The sequence below is a fragment of the Apodemus sylvaticus genome, chromosome 19, assembly GCF_947179515.1.
Source record: "Apodemus sylvaticus chromosome 19, mApoSyl1.1, whole genome shotgun sequence".
In the NCBI taxonomy this organism is placed as follows: Eukaryota; Metazoa; Chordata; class Mammalia; order Rodentia; family Muridae; genus Apodemus; species Apodemus sylvaticus.
In genome coordinates, this window is record NC_067490.1 from 35900167 (window position 1) to 35922894 (window position 22728).

Below are 22728 nucleotides of genomic sequence, written 5' to 3' on the forward strand. Positions count from 1 at the left end.
ATTAGTTAAATGAAATTTTAGCTACACATTGCCTTCCAAGTATTAGCTGTGCCTGTTCCTTGTACTTTGCTTTTCCAGGAAAGAAGAAGAGTGATGGAATGAGGGCAGCTTCTATGCTATGCATACTACTTTTTAAAATATCTGTTTCCATTACACTGCGTGCTTTGCAAGAACATGTTCATTTTTTAACTCCTTGGTGATCTCCATTGTGACTTTTTTCTGGTGTTTTATGCAAATTGACCACTAATGACTAGTGAGAACAATATGAATGCATCGTTCCTGTATTAGTGTAATGTGTTCTCTTGCAATGACAGAGGTGTCAGAAGCTCTAATAGTAAATGTTCCTGAAAAACTGCCCTGTCCTCATCTGGCACACAGGAATTCCTCCTAGTGGTCTCCATCTGCAGTTTAGGAAGACTGCGCTGGCTTTGAGGAGATTAAAATTGCTTCACATGGTGATCCTACATTCTATATTCACTATATTTCTTAAGTGGCAGTGCATGCCTTTAATCCCAGCACTTGGGAGGCAGAGGCAGGCAGATTTCTGAGTTTGTGGCCAGACTGGTCTACAGAGTGAGTTCCAGAAGAGCCAGGGCTACACAGAGAAACCCGTCTCAAAAAACCAAAAAAAAAAAAATAAATAAATAAAAAAAAAAAAGAAGAAGAAGAATATACATTAATAAATATTTTATGATCAGAAAAAATAATTTCACAAGTGCTAATATTTATGTTTCAGTATTACTCAATACTTATGAATAAAAGCATAGACATTAAAAATATTTTTTATTCACTTACTTATATAAGTAATTAGAAGTGGTAACATAAATGTACTCTTATAAGCAAAAAATTGTTTTTAGAGTTTTAGAGCAAAAAATACAATTTTAATGTTTAACAAGATAATATCTCATCTTTTACTTTATGACCTCAGGGTAAAATAACTGTGTGATTCTTTTACCAAATGTGAATGTAATGCACATGCATGAAATCTTCATTAAATATTTTATACTATTGGTCAACTCATTCCAAACTTCTAACACCACCCCTTATGCAAACAACAAAGTATTTGGAATTTTCTACAATTGTGTCAGGTCTTACTGACAGTTAAACGAACAGTTCCCATCATGTGACTCTCCCAGCTGACCTCTATGTGCTAACTTAGAACCTAGTTCAAACGTCCTTTGATACGGGACTATTTGTGCTATAAAATATAAGAGAAATTAAAACCTAAATGTAAAGTCTGACCCAGTCTTTGTTGGGAATGTGTGTGTCTTGTAAATGTGGCTTCCTACAGTAAAGCCTCAGTTGCTCCACGAGGACAGTGGTCATGGCCTCGTGTCTTCTAGAAACTTCAAGAGCATTCCAGAAAAAGTCAACCCCTCTCTTTGCCTAGGAAGCAATTAATGAAAAATAGGCTTGCTTAGCACGAAGCCCAAACATGCTGAAGGGGCTTCACAGGTGAGTGCGGGAAGCTGAGTACAGGAAGGTTTACTGTCTCGCTAATACAAATTTCACTCTTGCAGGATTACTTAGTAGCGAAGACAGGAGGAAGAGACACAACCAAGTTCAAGGACAGAGATATCTGAAACGTGTTGTTCGTGTTGGGCTCTTGATGATGAACAAGAAAACATGCCTTAGAATTTTTATTGGGCTGAAAGAAAGAAGGAAAAAAATATACACAAAATGGGGCACTACTAATTATAATTTTATGTTCATCTACATTTCAAGTTTACTTTTACTTTGTTCTTTGAGAGTTTCATGCATGTATATAACACCTTCCGATTGCTCCCCCTCCACCCTCTTTTATCTCCCTCCCAACCCTTCTCCCTTCAAGTTCATTTCCCGTGTGCATGACATTTTGTTTATTTTGTGTCCCACAGTGTTTACCCAAGGCCATCTGTGTGACCATGGATCTGAAACTAAGTACCGGAGCTTGGTCAGTTCACCAGTAGGTCCATAACTGAAGATCGTTAACAGCCTCCCCTCCCCTCTGATCTGTTAACATCCAACAACTCAGCAAGGAGTAGAGACTCATGCGGTCACCTCAGATCTGTCGTTCACTGCTGACTGTCCCTGTCTTATGGGGGTCACTGTGGACACTGTGATCCCATGATGGCAATGGTTGTGCCAGACCCTCAGCATTTCAAGAGTTCTTCTCCTTGTCTTCAGCTCTTTTGTGCTTCCTGGTCCCTTGTCCACAGTATTCTTGGAGCCCTAGAGGAGATGGTATAAATATCTTGTTCATAGCTCTATGCTCATTTATCATACGCTCTCAGCAGCGTACAGTGCCATACATCTCTACATTCACTACTGTTCACTTGAGTGAGAGGCTTCTGAGAAGTACTACATGCTAGCGTCTGTCTATAGATAGAAACATCAATAATTTGAAGGCAGTTGGCATCATTCTGATTTAGTTAAATCCCCCTCTATCATCTCCCTAGCTATGTGTTTTTGATCCAATTTACAATACCAAGCATAACATTTCTGTGGAGTAGACTTCGTTCGGATCCAAGCAGAGTGTGGTTGGTTATCCCCATATTTATGCTGCTAGTGCCCCAGTGGGTGCATCTTGCATACTAGGTTGTTATTGTGGTTTGTAGTGTTCACAGTTGGGTAATTGCTGATTAAGTTTCTTTCCTTACAGCCTGCATAGCATCTTCCAATGCTAAATGGTATGGATAAAGAGCTGGGGAAAGCATTTAACTTTCAAACTTTGATCAAACCATGCCACATTTGAATCCCATAAAGAATAATATTGTGCTGTATGCTATTTTAATTTCTCTAAGATGAAGTCTCACTATGTACCCCATGAGAGGAGGTGGCTCTGATGCTTTGGTTGGGAATCTATGTTTACTGATGTTGAAGGTCCTCACCACCCAATTGGTTTTTTGATCTATGAATAAAGTTGCCAGTAGCCAATGGCTGAGCAGGAGACCAGACACTGAGAGGTCCGGACACAGAGAGAATAAACAGGACTGGAGAAGAGGAGAAGGGGACACAGTAGTAGAGGAGATGAAGCCAACCGGCCATGTGAGTTCCCAAGCATGTGGTCTATGGCCACTTCCCTGACTGGGCCTAGGGTAGAAGGGAAAGGTTTTGAGGTGCCCAGTCAGGCATTTCAAGATTAACTGGTGTGTGTGTGTGTGTGTGTGTGTGTGTGTGTGTGTGTGTGTTATATTCGAGGATCAAAGATATCTCTGACTCACCAGAAACTTAAAGCAATGTAGACAAAACTACATGCTACAACCCCAAAGTGTTTTGTAACTTGCTATGTAGCCCAGAATGGCCACAAAGGTGGCGTTCTCCTGCTTCCATTTTCCAAGTTCTTGGATTACAAGTGTGTACCACCATCCTTGGCTTCATTTAATTACTATTCACTGCTGATAGTGATACACAAAATCTATCAATTAGCATCATTATTTCTGGCTTGGGTGGCTGGAGTATACATTGTGTGTATGTTTCCAGGGCTCGTGACAGCATAGCTGAGTGGGCTGAGTTGCGTGTGTACATACCACTGTTCTAAATATGAGTCCCAGTCTGAGAACGTAGCTTAATGTTAGCTTGCCTAGTAAGTACAAATATTTGTGTTTCAGTTCCAGCATAATTAAAAATTCTGAGTGTAGATCTGGGAAATAGACATAGAGAAAAATAGGTTTGATTATATAAACCTGTGACAGTGACCTGCCTGCCGGATATACAGATGTGGTAGTGGCACAGATGTTACTGGGAGTAAGCAACCAGTTTTGGGTTGGACTTAAGGCCCATTCCTTGAGATGGAACACATGCCTGACATGGCTATGGTAGACCAACCCTGAAACTAGATAGATCACAGACCTAGGGGGAAACTTACTATTATTAATATGCTAAAGGAACATGACAAGAAAATAGCTCCTAATGAAATATTGCTATAGTCATAGACCAGTGCCTCACTCAGCTCACACAGCCTTACTTTTATAGTTGTAGAAATTAACACGGAGACCCAACTGGACAATATGCCCAGAGCGAGAGACTTGGGACTTCATTCTTTTTTTTTTTTTATTCAATATATTCTTTATTTACATTTCAAATGATTTCCCCTTTTCTGGCTCCCCACTCCCCGAAAGTCCCATAAGCCCTCTTCATTCTAAATAAAATGTTGTCACCAAACCCTTCCCTTCAGGGATCAGGGAGCCGTTCAGAAGAGGAGATGGAAAGATTGTAAGAGCCAGAGGCATGGTTGATTCCAACGAAGCAGTGTCCCCCAGATTCAACAGCACTAATGCACATATGAGCTCACAAAGTTCTCACAGAAACTGTGGCAGCACACATATGTCCTGCACAGCTTCAAGCCAGATGGGGGTCACAGCACTGAGAAGGAGAAGTAGACATGGGATCTTATTTACCCCTAACTAATAATCCGTCTGCAGTTGACACTTACTGGCAAAGCAAAAATCAGTGTTCTCCAGTGGGTATATCAATCAGAATTCAGGTCAGGCCCCATGCCCAGAAACAGTTGACCAACACAGGACAAACTCAGTGGTATTTTCATGGGATTTTTTGTTTCATTTTGCTTTGCTATTTCTTTATTATTTTTTGCCTTTTGTTGGCTATTGTTTTGTTTTTTGATTCATTGTTTTATTTTCATTTGTATGTGTGTGCTTCTTATTTTTCCCTTGTTTGTTTTTGTTAGAAAGAAAGAAAGACAGAAAGAAAGAAAAAGAAAGGAAAACAGTGTGAAGTTGGATGGGTAGGGATGTGAGGAGCCTATAGGAGGAATAGAGTGAGGGAAAATATATGATCATAACATATAAAAATTTCCCAAAAACAGAAAGTGAGATGTTAAAGGTAAAACGAAACACAGAACTACTTGTTGAGATGACTTATTTGAAATGCACACACATGAAGAAATATAGTCTGTATAACTAGCCTACAGATAGTAAAGAAGCGTGTGGCCATGCCTCAAACAATCTTTAGCTTACATTTAATGTAGTTTAATGGCCCTCAAGACTCTTGCACACATACTGGATTGTATGTGGTCATCTAATTACTTTTCAGTATGGTGGTCTCTGTCTACAATAATCCATTTAGATTCCCAAAGCTACTAATAACAGATGATGGCTATGCAGTTAAGTTGCTTGATGCCCTTTTGGAGATCCCAGGTTTGGTTCCCAGCAAGCACATGGTAGCTTACAGCCATCCTTAAATCTAGTTCCAGAGAATCTGTCACTGTCTTCTGACCTTAGTGGGCAACAGGTAGACATATGGTGCCCATATATACATTCGGGCAAAATACTCATCACATAAAATAAATAAAACTAGTGAATGAAGCAAAATAACAATAAAATAGATATAACTTACTGTGGCTACTGACATGTTTGTGTGTCTAGGGATATGAGGAGGGACAGAGAATTTGAATCTGACTGTACAGACTACCAACACTACACACTCTGAAAGAGTCCTGCCTGCCTTTGTTGTAATTTTTTTCAGGACTGCTTTTGCATAATGTGAATAAGGATATGCATGTATGCTGGAGTAGAAAAGGGACAAGAAAGGAACATGTTGACAGGGAGTTTTAGAGAGATGTCTGGTCAGAACAAGGCTTCAATGCCTTTGGCTGTGGCTGTAAGAACTCAGATCTTATTAAAACTTTTTCCATCCTCAAGTACTGAAGTCTTCTAGCCTTGAGCAACCTGTACACAATGATTCACTTAGGAAGCCATTGCAGGACCTTCAACAAATCTCTACCATCCCATTGAGATCTCTCCTCTTCCTCTTCATTGTTCAAAATATGAGAATAACTTCAAATTTTTCTCTAATAAAAATAGAGTGCCTTCACTTTGCTCTTGTCTTTTTTCTGTCTTTGTCCTGGTGTCCTAAGCGATGGCATGTTGAATGGTAGGCAATTAAGCCTCACAAGGACTATTTGTTACTGGCAAGGTTACCCCAGCAATAGAGACCACTATGAGATGAGTCTGCAGGGAAAACATAATTTTAGACTTTTCCCACTGAAAGATTAGTACAAGGTCAAAAAACAAGTTAGTTAAGTTTCTCCTAACACTTCCCTTGGGAGAAGAACATTTCCTGGCAAGGGAACATCCTCCCAGACAGATTGGCATATCCCCAGGGCTCAATCTTTGCATTTCTTGCCTTAACATAAGACAGACCATGCTGTTTTCAATATTAAAAGGGAAAGAAAGAAAAAGTCACACCAAATCTATTCCTGAGCACAGTGGTGTGTTTTCAGAAGCAATATATAAGCTATATTAATGATAAACACGTCTTGAAGGCACAATCCTGAAATGTTCTTTTCAAATAAGTGACAGGAACTTCAGCTGGAACATTAACACAAAGACAGAATGGGTCAACTGAAACTATGCTCTGAATGAATGAATTCCCTCTGTCGTAGTCAGGCTTTGACTGGCTATGTGCTACTATATCAGAACCCAGAACCCCACACATAAGAAACACTCAGTAAATATTTGTTTAACGAATAAATATCCTGTGTTGACTGGCAAGAAATAAAGACATACAATCATTTTTCTTCTAGTAAAATGACTCAACTATTTTCTAATTATAGAGCTAAGAAAAACATTTTTTATGCAGCTGTAAGTAATTTATATAGAGTTCTGGTCCAAAGACATAGCTTAACTTGTCAGGGGTAAAGAATAGGATGCAAATTGTTCTTTTTTTCATGACTTGAGCCTTATTCCTTTGTTCTGTTCCCTGTAGGTCTATACCACTAGGAAAGCTTAAGTATAATGTGACATCAGGCCACTCCAGGAAAATGACCATATTTAGCTAGTTTAATACTTCATAGTATGGCTGGAGAGATGGCTCAGTGGCTAAGAGCACTGATTGCTCTTCCAAAGGTCCTGAGTTCAAAACCCAGAAACCACATAGTGGCTCACCATCTGTAATGAGATCTAATGCCCTCTCCTGGGGTGTCTGAAGACAGAGTGCACTTACATATAATAAATAAATAAATAAATAAATACTTCATTGTGAACGATGAATGGTGTTTCTCAGAGATAGTTTATATTCCAGCTTTACAGATGCTTCCCCCTGGTAATGTAAAAATAAAATAGTTTTTAAAAGGTGATGGGAATGATTGTCAAGTAATATAATGGAGGGACCACTATATATCTATGGCAATGTACTTTCTCAAGGAGGGATTTTATTCAGTTTTATTCCGTAAATATTTATTTTTAGGCTGCTATGAGCTAGGCAACATAACCAGCACTTGCAGACACAAGATAGAAAGGGGCGCAGATTGACAAACATTTCAGTCCTTTTCAAAAACCAGCCTGGGAGAAGTCTGTTCTAGTTTGCTTCTCTGTTGCTGTGATAAACACCAGGACCAGAAGAAAGGGCTTGTTTGGCCTGTCACCAAAGGACGCCACCAAAGGACGCCAAGACAGGAACTCAGAGCAGGAACCTGAAGATAGAAACTGAAGTCAGGGAATGCTGCTTGCTTGCTTGCTCTCCACAGCTTGCTCAGGCTGCTTTTGATCCCAAGGCCTGCCCAGGGGTGGCACCGCTCACCGTGGGCTGGAGCCTCCTATATCCAGTCATTTATCAATCACCTTTGTCTACAGCAAAATCTTATGAACGTAATTTCTCAGTTGAGGTTCCCTCTTCTCAAGTGACTCTAAAACTAACCAGCACAAAGATTTTTCTACTTTTGAAGACTTGAATCTATCCATTTATTATTATTCTTTTTTCTTTCTTTATTTGTTTTGGCATAGAAGCAGCATATTTGTCAATTTCCAGAAACAGGGTCTCCACTGAATAAGCAGAAAAATAGAAAGTTTACTACTTTTAAAAGGCAATTATGACAAACCAGTATGTAACCAGGAAAGGGGTTTCTAGGAGTCGACCATCTAGTCTGCAGCATGCCGTGACAACAAATATGAACTTGTGTTCTCCACATCCTGAGAATTGAGACTGGCATTTCTCTGAAGAGCTGGGCTGAAGCCAGGAAGCTTTTGTCACCCACACTAGCTGGCCCAGTCCTGGAACCGGAAGCAGTCGCTTGCTATCTTCCACACTGTGTTACTGGGAGACGCTTGAGCAGTTACTGTGAAGTTTCAGGACTGATGCAAGTGTGATGGAGGATTGCATTGTTGGGCATCAGTGGGAGGAGAGGTCCTTGATCCTATGAAGGCTCAATAGATGCCCCAGCATGGGGAAATTGAGGGGCTGGGTAGGTGGGAGTTCGTTGGGTGGAGGGGCATCTTCTTGTAGGCAGGGGGAGGGAGGATGGGTTGGGGGTTTTCTGGGAGGGGGAAACCGGGAAACGGTATAACATTTGAAATGTAGATGAAGAATATACCCAATAAAAAAAATTAAAAAATAAAAGATGAAGTTCTGGTTGAAGTCCCGCTGTTTGTTGCTCTCAAACCTCACTGTTCCACAGAGAACAACAAGGAAGGTGGTCTGGCTTGGTGTGGCTTCATCATGGGCAGGCTGGCAGTCCACCTCACTGATTTGGAAATCACTGGAAGGTAACACAGCAAAAACTCACTCAAGGATTCCTGTCCTGAAACAGCCTTTATTATTCAATAGCTACTTAGCTACTGAATGCCTATTTTTCCCTATACACTGGGAGCATCGTAACCAATCCTTCTAGTCAGAGAACTAAAGATTATACACAAGGAATTTCATAAATTAAAATGCACTGTGTTCAGGGACTAGTCTGAGAAGGTGGAAAGAAACTCCATTTTCCAAAGTATTATTTAGAGAGTAAGACCTCAGCATTCCCCATACCCGTAGCCTCAGACCCAAACCCTACTCTAGCTTACTGTATCTCTTCACTGGTTTTTTTTTTTTTTTAAACCTCACTACTCCCCACCTAACATCACTGCTCTATCCCAGCTCCGGGAAATATCTTGCTCATATGAGGGAGGGCTAGAGTAGCCTGAGGATTAAATGAACAAAAAGGTAAAAATGTTTTTACAAATGAGATGAAGAGGAGTCTATGACTGTGCAAGTCTTACGTTACACAGTTTTGCTTCAAAGGCAGGTATGAAGGCTTAAGCTATGCTCTGCCCACAGTCGCTATTCCGCGATTGGTTGGAGAACTAATCGTGTGAGCTCCTTAACTTAAAAGGAACCAGCGATTGCAGAGAAGGCCCTCTTTCAGGGTATCAGCCTAGTTAGAAGGAAGACAAGCGGGAGAAGCAGCAGTAAGTGTGAGCTGTGGACGGAAGCTGAAAGACTAAAGATGGGAAGCAGAAATAGCCGCAGTTGATCCACTTATAAGGACGGAGGTTTTTTTGTTGTTTTTTTGTTGTTTTTTTTCCGTTTTGTTTTTGTTTGTTTTTACCTAGAAAGGCAATAAATGACAGAGTAAGAGTAGGGCTTGTTTCACAAAGCTTCCTTCCTCACTGGGAATCTTTCCTTTGTTTATGGAGTTCCTGATCTTGCTTGTTAAAGAGTTACGTTTCCTGCATTCGAAAGACGATAAAAGGCTATGTATTTATCATTTATCTGTCTAGACCAAGAAGCAAGTTGGGAAGGAAAGGGTTTATTCAGTTTACATTTCCACATTGCTGTTCATCGTCAAAGGAGATTAGGACTGGCATTCAAGCAGATTAGGATGCAGGATCCCAAGGAGGGATCGGTCTTAACTGGCTTGCTTCCCCTGAACCAAGACTACCAGCCCAGGGGTGGTACCACCCACAATGGGCCCTCCCACCTTGATCCCACAGCTGGATCTCATGGAGGCACTTCCCCAACGGAAGCTCCTTTCTCTGTGATGACTCCAGCCTGTGTCAAGATGACACACAAAGCCAGCCAGTACAGCTTTATTCTCTATAGGGACCAAAGCTGAAATCCTGATGAGAACCATATCTACTCAGTACCAAGAAATGTTTTTTACATGACTCGCTGAGCTGCCTCATGGATTGGTGAGTCTGCGCCACGAAATTTCCCCTGGGAACCAGCCCGCCCGCCCCCAGGAGGATTGTCCTGTGTCCCTGCTGGGGCCGGAACAGGGAGTAGAGTGCCACATGCAGCTCCGCATCCAATCCAGGAACAGGAGGAGGCCTGAGCTCTCCAGCCGGAGGCTGTGGACTCCAGCGAGTGTGTAAGATGCTCTGTGTCCGCGGCAGCGTTCTGTGTCTAGGCTTGGGGTTCACCATTCACCGCGCTCCTAGAACAGTCTCCCGCTGGCCGGGATGGGGTCCCCGGGCCATGTGTCACCCCTGCAGCTCCAGCAGCCAGAATCGCAGCGGCTCAGAGCCCCCAGGTCAGAGTAGAGCAGGGATGGGAGGGAGGGGGCTGCGGAGGATTGCTGTCGGATGCAATGTGCTTCTTGATCTGCCTGTTGTTTTCCCTATAAAGTTCACAGGATCCCCGCCCAGTACAAGCCTTCGAAATTCGACAAGAAAATTCTGCTGTGGACCGGGCGTTTCAAATCTATAGAGGAGATCCCAAGCCTAGTACCGTAAGTGTGAAGTGGGAGTCCTTGCCTGAGCCTGAGTTTTGCCCTCGGGGAGACTTGAAGCCTGGCTTGGGACATAGTATCCAAACATCTTTGCTGGCCAGGAGCTAGGCAGCCATAGTTCTTCCAGGTAATAGTGACATAGGGAGTTTACTCCCCTAAAGATCACAGTGGGTAGAATTATAGACAGTGGGTGAGTCGTATTATAAAGAGAGTGCAGAAGTTGAATTGAAAACCCAGGAGTTTATTGGGCAATTCCTAGTCTTGCAGATATGGGTTCCTGGAGAGCTCTGAACAGTAAGCACTGTGGTGGTTAATAGGAAGTTGGCAGGATAGAGAATTATTCTAGAGATGTTGCTGAGCATGTGTGTGAGGTTATTACTAGGTTACATTAACAGGTGGGAAGACCCACCTGTTGTTGGTGGAGTTTGGTGGACTGAATACCACCAACCAAAGAGTACACAAGGAGGGATCCATAGCTCCAGCTACATTTGTTCCAGAGGATGGCCTTTTCAGACATTAATGAGAGGACAGGTCCTTGGTCCTGGGAAAGCTCGATGCCCCAGTATAGTGGAATGCCAGGTCAGGGAGGCAGGAGTGGGTGGGTGAGTGGGTAAGGGAGCACCCTCATAGAAGCGGGGGGGGGGGGGCGGGGGGGGATGGGATAGGAATTTCTGTAGGGAAAATCTGGAAAGGGGATAACATTTGAAATGTAAATAAATAAAATATCCCATTTAAAAAATGGCCTCAAGTAAATGGTAAAGGGAAAACGCAGGCTGCAAAAATGCACACCCAGGTATTCGTTCTGAACCATTTCCTTGTTCTTTGAGCAACCGTTAAAAAATAAAAAAAGGACATTTTGAAATCTTTCCACAGTTATTCAAATTAAAGGTATTTTCTAATTATTTTAAGCAAATTTCACTCTCCATGACATTTATAAACTCAAAACAGCTGAAAATATGAATCAATCTAAGAAAAATTGATAGCTTAAATTCTGCTTGTTAAAATTTAGTATTTTAGGCTAGGCAGTGGTGAGGAACACCTTTAATCCCAGCAGTAGAAAATCAGGGGCAGTGGATCTCTGTGATCTCAAAGCCAGCCAAAAGAGTGAGTTCTAGGATAGCCAAATCTACAAATAAAAGCCCTGTCTCAAATTCCCCAAATTATGATTGATGATGATGATGGTGTCAAATAAAAATAGAGAAAGGACAAGAAACAAAATTCCACTCTCAGCTGGCTTAAATTTTGATATCTAGCATTATAACTAATTAAGAATGTAAAGAATCTTCAATGTTATAATTTCCAAAAGAACCTATCTATTCCTTTTTAACCTATATCACATCAACATAGATGAACATAGGAAAAAATTTGTTTCACAGAGATAATTTAATTTCCTCAGGATCACAGTCAACAGAAATAGCAGGAAATTTTTACAAATGACACTTATAAAGAGCATTATAATTCTGAGCTCCAAATATTTGTATATTTTTCATTTTATTTTCTATATTTTTTTAAAGGTTTGCTATTTAGGAGGGACAATCCTATTAAGATGTTAAGCTTGCGATGTAAGCTTTCTTTTGTAGATTTTAATAAACAAATAACTGACAGGACAAAAACCTACAGTTTTTGCACACCTCACTAACTCTGTTTATAGTAATCATGCTTTTCCTTTTGTTTTTAATTGTTAAGCTAAGTTCATATCGAAGATCACAGCCAAATAGGTTTAAAATGATCAGATCTTTTAAGTTTACTCTGGAAAAGAAGCTAGCAATAAGTAACCTCTCCCTGGACACTAATTGAATGTTTGTAACTGACATTTGAAACTTAATTCTGCCTAAAATATAAAGAAAACATGCTAGTATATTTTTGGTGATATTTTTCAAATAGTGAAAGAGTTAAAGTTTTCATTTTCAAAAGAAATTTAACACCCTTATGAATTTTTAAAATATAACTGCATTATATATACATTTTATATTAGATAAGAATGCCACTGGATATTTCCAAGAGTCAAGAACCTTAGGCATATTTGCAAATCACTAAAGTTGTTTCAATATAAAAGCACCAAAGCTTGATTCCCATTGTAACAGTTTTATACGATTGCAAAAACCTAAGGTATTGTAATACACTTGCACGTAACTAGTCTCTTTGGAGAATAAGAAGGGGCAAGAAGAAACTGAAAAACTCTTGAAAGAAAGTGTGGGAAAAGCATTTAAATATATGCTGTTTCAAATAGCTTCAATTCTTCTATCCAAGCCAAGAAATAAGAAATCATAGTCCAATACATCACTAGTAGTTCTGTTTTGATCAACTAGAAGCCAAATATATTATACTGGTTTCACAGTAACTACCTTTAGTTTAAGATTGAAATCTGAACAAATGTGTGCTAATTTGAAATTGCTAAGACAAATGGGCTAGTATTTGGTGGTCTCGTAGCCGTGGTTTGCATTTGGGGAAATAGTTGGGCTACTTAAGCAGTCAACCACTATTTATCATGCTCAGTCAAAAAGCTGTATTGCTTTTATATGAAAAATATTAAAAAGAATTAACAGAATCCACATGTCTGTTTAGGCCTGAGATGATAGCTGTTTCAAGAAACAAGGCTCGAGTGAAAGCTTGTTACATAATGATGGGGCTCACAGTTGTCGCCTGCTTTGCTGTGATTGTGTCTGCCAAAAGGGTGAGTGACCCCTAAGAACCATAATTCTTATGGTGGTGGACTGGGACAGGGGCAGACCACTCCCTAACCTCTGCAAGGCCCATGGTTCAATGCCTAACCCTACAGGGATTGAGAGAGAAACAAAACTTGTTTTTAGAAATGCTATGAACCTTGTCCTGAATTCAGCAATTGTAGACCCTAGGACCACCCATAGACACTAATCTAGCTATGAAAATCTGGCCCCCCAGAGTTATGTCACCAAAGAGGCAAAAGTCCCCCCCCCCATTTGTAAAATAACAAAGAATAGCTTAAAATGTGCATAAGAACTCTACTGTGTAAAAGTAAAGCAGACTGGTCCGCTTTCTAAAATGATTTAAGGAGCAGTTCCGCAAACTTAGGAGACAGAAGTTTGCAGGTTGGAAATGACTTTGTAGGTTGAGTAGGAGCTGTTCTTCACCATCTTCCATGCATGCTGTCTGTTTAATACCTATAAAGAGAAGAAGGGAGCAGACCATTTCACATTCTACATTCTACCTCTAAACCCTCCCATCTCTGGGTCCTTGGGACCACATTTTTATCAGGAGCAGCTCCAGTAATACTGGCAGATGCTCTAAGAGCCTCTACCTGGGAGTTGTATCTAGGCACATTTTGTCACTGTGACCCAACTGGTTAGAGCTGTGGCAGCTGATAGTGCAGCCTTCTGACATACATAGCTTGCTCTCAGTATCCTTCCTTCTGAGTATATTTAAGCAATCGTCATCTTACCTAACCCTATGATTCTTTCTTCTTTCTGGCAGATATTCAGCAGGCTTTGCTGCTTGCATCCGTTTGCTGTTGTTAACTTTCATACATGGACACAGTGTGATTACATTCACCCCTTCACCCTCCGGGTATCACCTTTCATTCCCCTCTGAACTCTTTTATTCCCACCCAGCCCAGTGGCCACACCGTTAGAGGAAATGATACATCCTCAATTCTTGCTTTATTCTACAGGTTTTCACATGTCTGAGGCCCCTAACCTTAGGTTGGGATCACCTGTCATTAAACTTAGTGATGTTATCCTAACATCTTGGGATTAACCTACATTTACAATGTTCTCCAGATAGGGAAACTTCCGAACAATACTCACTGGGCTGAATATTCAAAAATGAACAAAGAAGTACACCATCTTGTTTCTATCCTATCCCCAATATTTGCTTGCCAAACTGGTTATTCTTTGGGTTCTAGAAGTCTTTTATGGGAACTATATTCTCTTCTATAAGATGAACACTAGGGTTTTTGTTTTGTTTTTGCCACATAAATGGTCCCCTTCTTACCAGTTCCGAGGCAGGTGGAGGGACTTCACACCTTTCCTGCTCCTTCAGTTTCTCCTTCTCAGCTCAGTTCCACAGTGAAGACCCCAATCCTACACCCAAATCCTTTGTGTAGTTATTAAAATCCCAGACCACATCTGTGATAGTGTTTTCCACAATGCCCTGTGACTGATACCATTTCCTTCCATCCTGACATCTCCCTCCTACCCTCTGCTAGTGCAATCCTTGAGTTACATCCATTTCTAGGACCAGAGGATCTCCCTTTTGGGCTTCAGTGTTTGAAAATACTTTTGATGTTTCTATCCAACACACATGTCTATTTGAACCAAGAGAGGTGGCAGTAGGTTCCTGATATCCACCACCCAACTGACTAGAAGTCTAGCATTATAGGTGATTTCCACAGAGCCATTTTTCTTGGATATTATCTGTGAGTTTCTTAAGGTATTTTTTTCTCCTTTTCACTTTGCAAAGGCTTTTCCATATATCTAATAAAGATCTAAATTCTAAAAAGTTGCGTTGTGTTTTTAGGCTGTGCAACGGCAGGAATCCCTAACAAGGTGGAATCTGGCAAAGAAAGCTAAGTGGCGAGAAGAGGCTGCATTGGCTGCACAGTCCAAGTCTAAATGATGCTTTTGGCTAAATTATGTCAATGTACTCACTCAGGTGCCGTAACTATTAACCACAAAATAAAAGATTGACAAAATATTTGCTATAGTTTCATCTTAATTTTTTTAGTAAACCTTTAATAAAACCCATTTCAAAATATGCACAAAAATACACTTATCATATGTACTTTTATACAGCAAACAGAGAAGGAAGCTCTAGGTCAGTTAAGTCCTGAGTGATTGGATTGTTGACATGGCCATGGCCACGAGGGACGACCCAGGGGCTTGGACATATGGGAAATAAGCAAAGCTGTTCTTCACATGGGTCAGGCTAAAGTTGGCAAAGCCTTCTTCCTGTGTTCCAAGTGCCAGTGTTTACAGACGACTGATCAGTGTGTACGAACACTACCAATAGTGGCTTCCTTCCCAGATGTTTACAGCCTGTGACACAGCCTGCCCAGTGACACCTCTTTCAGAGATTAGCTAACGGTTATTAGTGCTGTACTAATAAACATGGTGTGGTGGTAGTAGATGCCATTCCCTCGAGTGCATACTGCACCTGACTCCAGCTTTTCGGTAACATGTAAAATCAATGGCAGAAACCTAAATAAATGAAGCCACACAAATCAACGTAATCAAATTATCTTAGAATCAATGAGATAAAAGAAAACAAGGTGCAGGGGGGGTGGGGGGATGAAGGGCATTCTAAATGGCAACCAGACACAGCCTACCTTCCAGATCACTGAGAGAATATGGTGGACTGGGACACTTTCTGCTTCCTGCCAAAGTAGAGCAGTGAGGACCCAATTTGTACTCTGCATAAAACACCAGAGAAAAATGTGAACAGGAAGTAAATACTGTGGGTAGTGAGTAGTACGATCAAAGGGGTTTAGGACTGCTTCATCCCTTCCTAGGGCAAATAAGATGGCAAGACAGGGAACCGATAAAATCTGAGTAAGGAGCCACGAAGAGCCACAAATGTGAAGGGGAAGTCTGGCTAAAGAGGAGTTTGTTCCACAAAGACAGCAGTTTCCCTTCTGGCTTCAGCTAAGTTGAGCAGTGTAATTACTGCCCAAGAAAATCAAAATAACAACCTGAAAGAACAAGTCTTCAAAGACAATCCTTAGAACTCACTGGGGCTGGGTCAGACATCGGCTCATCAATCAATCCCTTCTAATTCCGCAGGCTATCGTAAATACTGATAGCCAGAATTTGCTTCAGCAGCAAAGGCTGTCTATAAAGTTTAAACAAGCTTGTAAGAAAAAAAAAAAACCTTTTTTCCCCATAATTGTAGGCTGTTAGTCAGCTCAAGAACAAAGCACACGGTTTGATTCCATCCTGGCTGTTAAGAAATCAGTGCTGTGGTAACTGGGGGTGAGTTAGCTCTTTGCTATACTGATTTCATTGCTTTAGAATACGGACCACAAGGGCTCCCCTTCTCTAGCCCTCAGAGAGGCACAGTTCAAAACAAAATGAGATAGTCTCCTTCACCAGAATGGCCCTTAGCAGGCAGGAAACAAAACAGCAAGTGTTGGTGAGGATTTGCAGAAAAGAACTCTGGCAATGATGGGAGTAAAATTAGCAAGGTCGGTCTGGAGAAAAGTGCAAATTTTTAAAAAGCATGAGAGTTGCTAGCTTTGCTGAACAATTCCTTCATTTTAAATAGTCTTTGTGAGATAGATACCACTGAGGCAGTTAAAATGAGATGCCCCCCATAATTTAGGCATTTAAATGCTGCTTCCAAGTTGGTGGTTGTTCTAGAGGCAGAGGAGGTGAGGCCTTGCTGGAGGAAGTGTGTTACTGGGGGTGAACTTTGAGGCTTCGAAATACTGATGTTGACAGCTCTGATCCCCCTGGATGTGAGTGCCTTCCTTCTGTCAGTTACCTGGACTATGGTGGTTTGTCATACACAGCAACAGAAAGTGTCTAGCACAGCTACCTACCGCACTTGTAAGGCAGCACTGCCTTCAACTCGTTACAATTTCCTGCAATTACTGATGTAACTGAGTTTACATATAGTATCTTCCTATACTTGATTTAGGGGAAGGGTTTATAAACCAAGAGGTCCCCTCTTTCTACTTTTCCTACCTAGTTCTGAACTATTCTTTATGACTCTTGTTTTATAAAACCCAATAAACTGTTAACTGATGGTGGCATCTGTTTTTATTCCACTGGGAATATATAGTCGTAGTAATAATAATGAAAATAAATACACATAAATGCAATTGTAAAGTAGTACTTTATTGTGTTTAGTAGATTGTAACATTTCATAATCTTGCATAAAGCTCAAATGTGTTTATTTAGTTACATGAGAATCGCTTCATCTTGCCTCATCTGGTCCTGTCTCATGACGGGAGACAACAGCGTTTATTATTGGCTTCTAACAGCATGTCTGCCACCTTTCAGAAAGCTGCAGTGCTTGCTATGTACTGAAAAGAACAGGAGTTCATTTTACTTCACAGTATCACAATTATACAACCAGTAGATTGCTGAATTTACAACACTAACAGAATCCACAAAGACATTTTTATGTTTACTTTTTCTGTAATACTCCTTTATAAAGAACTAAAAAAAAATCTACCAAAGCAGAGGTAAATACTTTTTTAGTTCTTTACCCTGTGAGTCCATCTTTAACAGCAAACAGGTTATAGAAACCAAATGAAAAGCTATTTCTGTGCCAGCAGATTTACTTTAAAAACAAAAACCAAAATACCTTGTTCTGATGCTACCAGTAAATGACAGATGACACTAAAAGTTAGAACACTAAAAATTAGGTTAGACAAATCTTTCAAATTAAAACTTACAATACAGAAAAACAACCCAAGAAAAACTTAGACCAGTGTATCAAGTATTTATAAAACAATAAGCATGATTGCATAGTTCAATCAGTAGAAATTCAAGTTCAAGTAAATACAAATTAAATTTAGTTAAATAGACTCAGGGACTGTTCTTGGTATTTGCATTAGTGTCATCCATTTATTTTATTTGGCATGGTTTCTATCTCATATAAGTATCACAAATCTTGGAAAAGCAACTTATTTAGTTGTGTCATAGGGACGATGATGACAAAAACAAATGTTGGAGCATTTTAAACTCTTCGTCCAACAGAAAGGAGCTCGAATTTAAAGTGGCCTTTTGCATTCAAATCTATATTCCAAGACATTAAATATTCCGAGTATGACCAATTTCTGCACTTAGAAATTCAACATTTGTCCCACTGTTAAGTTCTAAAATCTCCTTTGATAGGCCACTGATCCTATGTGCCTGCAAACATTGCATGTATGTATGTATGTATATATGTATGAATGTATGTATATATATACATATATATATACACACATATATGCATGCATAACCACATACACACATATGTTATTTATATATACACACACACATATATAATTTCTTCTATAAGAACTATTTTTTGGAAGGTTTGGCTTAGAGGCTTGCTATAGTGGCAACTGCATCCTCAAAGCAGGCACAGCTGGCTAAGTTTGAATTATGCTGATCAACAACTGATTACAAATAGTCAAATACCCTGTCATCTTATACTTAGAAACACCAGCACCATAAAACAATGTTTATTTGATAAATTCACCCATCAATTTGGTAATTTTTATATGCCTACCCTGTTTCTTTGAATGTACATGACATAAAAGGAAAAGTTTTTATACTTAATTCTATAACTTCCATTATAATAAAAAGAGCAGACACAATTCTCTACGTAATGGTATAAAAGGACTGACAGATGCAGTCAGCACTACGGAAACCGTTTAGACCTAGATTTCATGGTTGTGGGGTTTAGGTTTCTTGCCAAAAACTTAAGATTCATGATACATAGTTTACAGAGTGCCCTACTATTTAAAAGTACTCCTATATATACTTTCCTTATATCACATGCCTCTGATTCCCAGCAGAAACATTAAAAATGCTATCATAAATGAATCTTTCTTTACAGAATCTATGAATCATATCAAAATTGTTTTAGTTCCCATTTTACAAGAGTTGTAGTTTAGGTTTTACATAAGTATTCTTAAGTATATAACTGAATATATATATATATACACACACACATAACCTGTATATAGCTATAAATAAAAAAAATTGAGTTCAACAATACCACATCTGTTTAGAAAATTCTACAAGCACAGTTCTATGGGAATAACACACACATATGTAAATAAATATAAATTTTCTATCAAAACTTTTAGACTTTCATATTTCAAGAGACTTTTTGCTGTTAACTCATAAAGCATAAATGAGACTGACCAATCTGATGCAAAGGCCATCTACCACTTAGTTCATAATCAGCAGCAGTATGATGGGCTGTGCATCACTGAAATGAAGATTCCTAATACAGACTTCTACACATTAAATAATCCTTAGCAGTTTTCATTAGCATCACTCATTTAGTCAAAACATTAGATGCATTTAATACATGAGGTGATTTCTCCAGGATATTTTTGTCATTCAAGTACTCCAGTTCATTATTATACAAAGAATAAAATGTTTCAAGATCTTCTGAAAAATCAGAGGAAATAATTAGCTTTCAGTATGTAGCACTACTTTAGATTCATGATCATATCTCCGTCATGATCTTTAAAGTAAAGAGTGAAAATAAATACTATTCCAAAGAGGGTAGCATCTTGGGATAAAATATAAGATACACTAGAATAATAATATTTTATGTGAACAACACAGACAATTGTTTTTATAGGTTTATACTGTGATCAACATGAACAGCTTCTCTCTTCATAACTGCCATATTTTATCCATCAAGACGTCAGTTTCATAAAAACTTTTTTAAGTTTTCTGTTGCAATTGTTTGTAAAGTATAACCTACAGCACAGTGATTTATAATCTAAAGTAATAAAGATTATCACACTCTAATTCAGCTCTTCCATGAGTTCATGCTTCTGAAGCTTTTTGTTTTTACATTTGCTTCAAGACAGAGGTAGATTCAGTAAAGACTGGGCATTGTCAGCCTTATTGACAAAATGCAATTATCAATATTCACAGCACTGCTATTGTGCAGTCAAGAACACCTGAAAAGTTCAGAATCATTATGTAATATTCACCAAGTTCTCCTTTTCAGGCTTGAATGAAATTTTGCATAATGTATATTCACAACTAGACACAAAAATCCAAACAACAGAAGACAAATACAGCTACATCAAAACAAATAACTAAAACAACAAATAGAAAATCTATAAGGAAACAGTGCATCTGAATGGAAATTTTTGTTTCATATTTGCTTTTAAAAGTGCATCTAATTTTCTCTTTCCTGTATTGTATAAAAACCTTTCTACCAGTACTGGTCATGTTGAAGAGCTATCAGAAGTTAGTCATTTCTGTCAGTCACTTTCCCCACCATCTGTTAGAGCTGAAACCCTTCCATTGGTGCCTCCTGCTGCTGAAATACAAACTGTTGTTGGTTTTCATCCACCTGAGGTACAATACTGGGATCATCGTCTTCCACACCAAAATAGTGTTCAATTAGATCAAATGCCTTCTGGTAAATTTCCTGGTTTTCATGACTTTGCAGAAACTCTATTTTATCCAAGCCTATCACAGAAGAAACACATAAAAGAAGCAAATTATTTTATTAGGGCTTCAGTGTATACTATATGAGAATATAGCATCTGTTCACTCCACAAAGACTAGGACACTTCTTTAAATTTAACTTTTGCACAAATCAATGACTTCACACTTACATCTTATTCATTAAGAATTATGAATATAGAGTCAGTTCAGCCAGGTATGCAGGGAACAACAGAGTAAAAGACCGCTCAGAACACAGTCCGCCTGGGTTCCTTCTGCACATAGGAGCTGGGCAGCTCTGCAGCTGTCTGGGCATGTATCCTGCAAGGGAGCATTTGTCCTGCAGGGAGTCTTGCATTTTGAGGGAGTCCTGCTCTCAGAGACCTGTGCCACATCTCACATGGGGAAGATCCCACTTCCTGATACTCTATAGAAAACTGGCAGGAGCAGGTTAATCACCTACCCCATCCATTGGATATGGGAGACCTGTGCCACATCTGACATGGGGAAGATCTTGCTTCCTGATACTCTCTGGAGAACTGGCAGGAACAGGTTATTTGACCTGTGCCCCTTCTGACACGGGGAAGAGCTTACTTCCTGATGCTCTCTAGAGAACTGGCAGGAGCAGGTCATTCGAGAACTGGCACCAGGGTGCATTTGAACTGGTAGAAGCAGGGCATTAGAGAACCAGCATCAGCAGAGCATTTGAAATCCGGCAGCAGCAGAACATTTGAGAAATAGCAGTCTGCAGGGCATTTGACCCTTGCCAAGTCTGCCACAGGGGAGATCCCATCACCTGAAACTTCCTGGAGAACCAGCTGTTTGCAGGGCACTGGTGAGAAAAGGAATTCCAGGAGTACAGAAACATGGGACAGCAGGACAGAGAAGATAGAGACAGCAAGACCAGCTAACACCGAAGATAACGAGATGGCCAAAGGCAAACCCAAGATCATTACCAACAGTAACCAAGGCAACATGGCACCATCAGAACCCACTTCTCCCACAACAACAAATCCTGCATACTCCATCATATCAGAAAAGCAAGAGCTAGATTTAAAATCATATCTCATATTGTTGATGGAGGACTTCAAGAAGAACATAAATAATTCCCTTAAAGAAATACAGGAGAACATGGGTCAACAGGTAGAAACACAAAAATCCCTTAAAGAAAGACAAGATAACATGGAGCAAAAGGTAGAAGCCCTTAAAGAGGAAACAAAAAATCCTTAAAAGAATTACAGGAAAAAACAAACAAGTGAAGGAACTGAACAAAACTATCCAGGATCTGAAACTGGAAATAGAATCAACAAAGAAATCGCAAAGTGAGACATCTCTGAAGATAGAAAACCTTGGAAAGAATTCAGGAGTCATAGACGCAAGTATCAACAACAGAATACAAGAGATAGAAGAAAGAATCTCAGATGCTGAAGATTCTATAGAAAACATTGACTCAACAGTCAAAGAAAATGCAAAATGCAAAAAGCTTGTAACCCAAAACATTCAGGAAATCCAGGACACAATGAGAAGACCAAACCTAAGGTTTATAGGTATAGAAGAAAGCAAGGATTTACATCTTAAAGGCCCAGTAAATATCTTCAACAAAATTATAGATGAAAACTTTTCTAACCTAAAGAAAGAGATGCCCATGAACATACAAGAAGCCTACAGAACTCTAAACAGATTGGACCAGAGCAGAAACTCCTCCCGTCACATAATAATCAAAACACCAAATGCACTAAATAAAGAAAGAATATTAAAAGCAGTGAGAGAAAAAGGTCAAGTAACATATAAAGGTGTACCTATCAGAATCACACCAGACTTCTCACCAGAGACTTTGAAAGCCAGAAGATCCTGGGCAGATATCATACAGACCCTAAGAGAACATAAATGACTACTATACCCAGCAAAATTTTCAATTACCATAGACAGAAAAAAGAAGAGATTCCATGATAAAAGCAAATTTACACAATATCTTTCCACAAATCCAGCTCTGCAAAGAAAAATGGGTGGAAAATACCAATACAAGGCAGCAAACCACACTGTAGAAAAATCAACGAGGTAATCTTTCAACAAACCCAATGGAAGATAGATCATTCACACAATCAAAATTTCACCTTTATTTACTTATTTTTTTCATTTATTTTATTTATGAGTACACTGTTGCTGTCTTCAGATACACCAGAAGAGGGCATC

The 22728-nt window shown here is 39.6% G+C and overlaps 2 protein-coding genes across 5 annotated transcripts in view; one reads left to right on the forward strand and one right to left on the reverse strand.

Annotated features, from left to right (window-relative positions):
* Window positions 1-10032: 10032 nt before the first annotated feature.
* On the forward strand, window positions 10033-15063 carry Fam162b (family with sequence similarity 162 member B). Its single transcript, XM_052164307.1, has 4 exons — window positions 10033-10225; window positions 10321-10423; window positions 12989-13097; window positions 14918-15063. Exons 1-4 carry the CDS (start codon window positions 10069-10071, stop codon window positions 15014-15016), a joined length of 468 nt encoding a protein of 155 aa, XP_052020267.1. The 5' UTR covers window positions 10033-10068; the 3' UTR covers window positions 15017-15063.
* A 2151-nt stretch (window positions 15064-17214) lies between these two features.
* The window catches only part of Kpna5 (karyopherin subunit alpha 5), a 60028-nt gene continuing 54514 nt past the window's right edge, over window positions 17215-22728 (reverse strand). For all 4 annotated transcript variants that reach the window (XM_052164499.1, XM_052164500.1, XM_052164498.1 and 1 more), the window contains one exon: window positions 17215-20559. In XM_052164499.1, coding sequence (XP_052020459.1) covers window positions 20372-20559 — 188 coding nt within the window. In that variant the 3' untranslated portion in view covers window positions 17215-20371. The remainder of the gene's footprint in view (window positions 20560-22728) is intronic.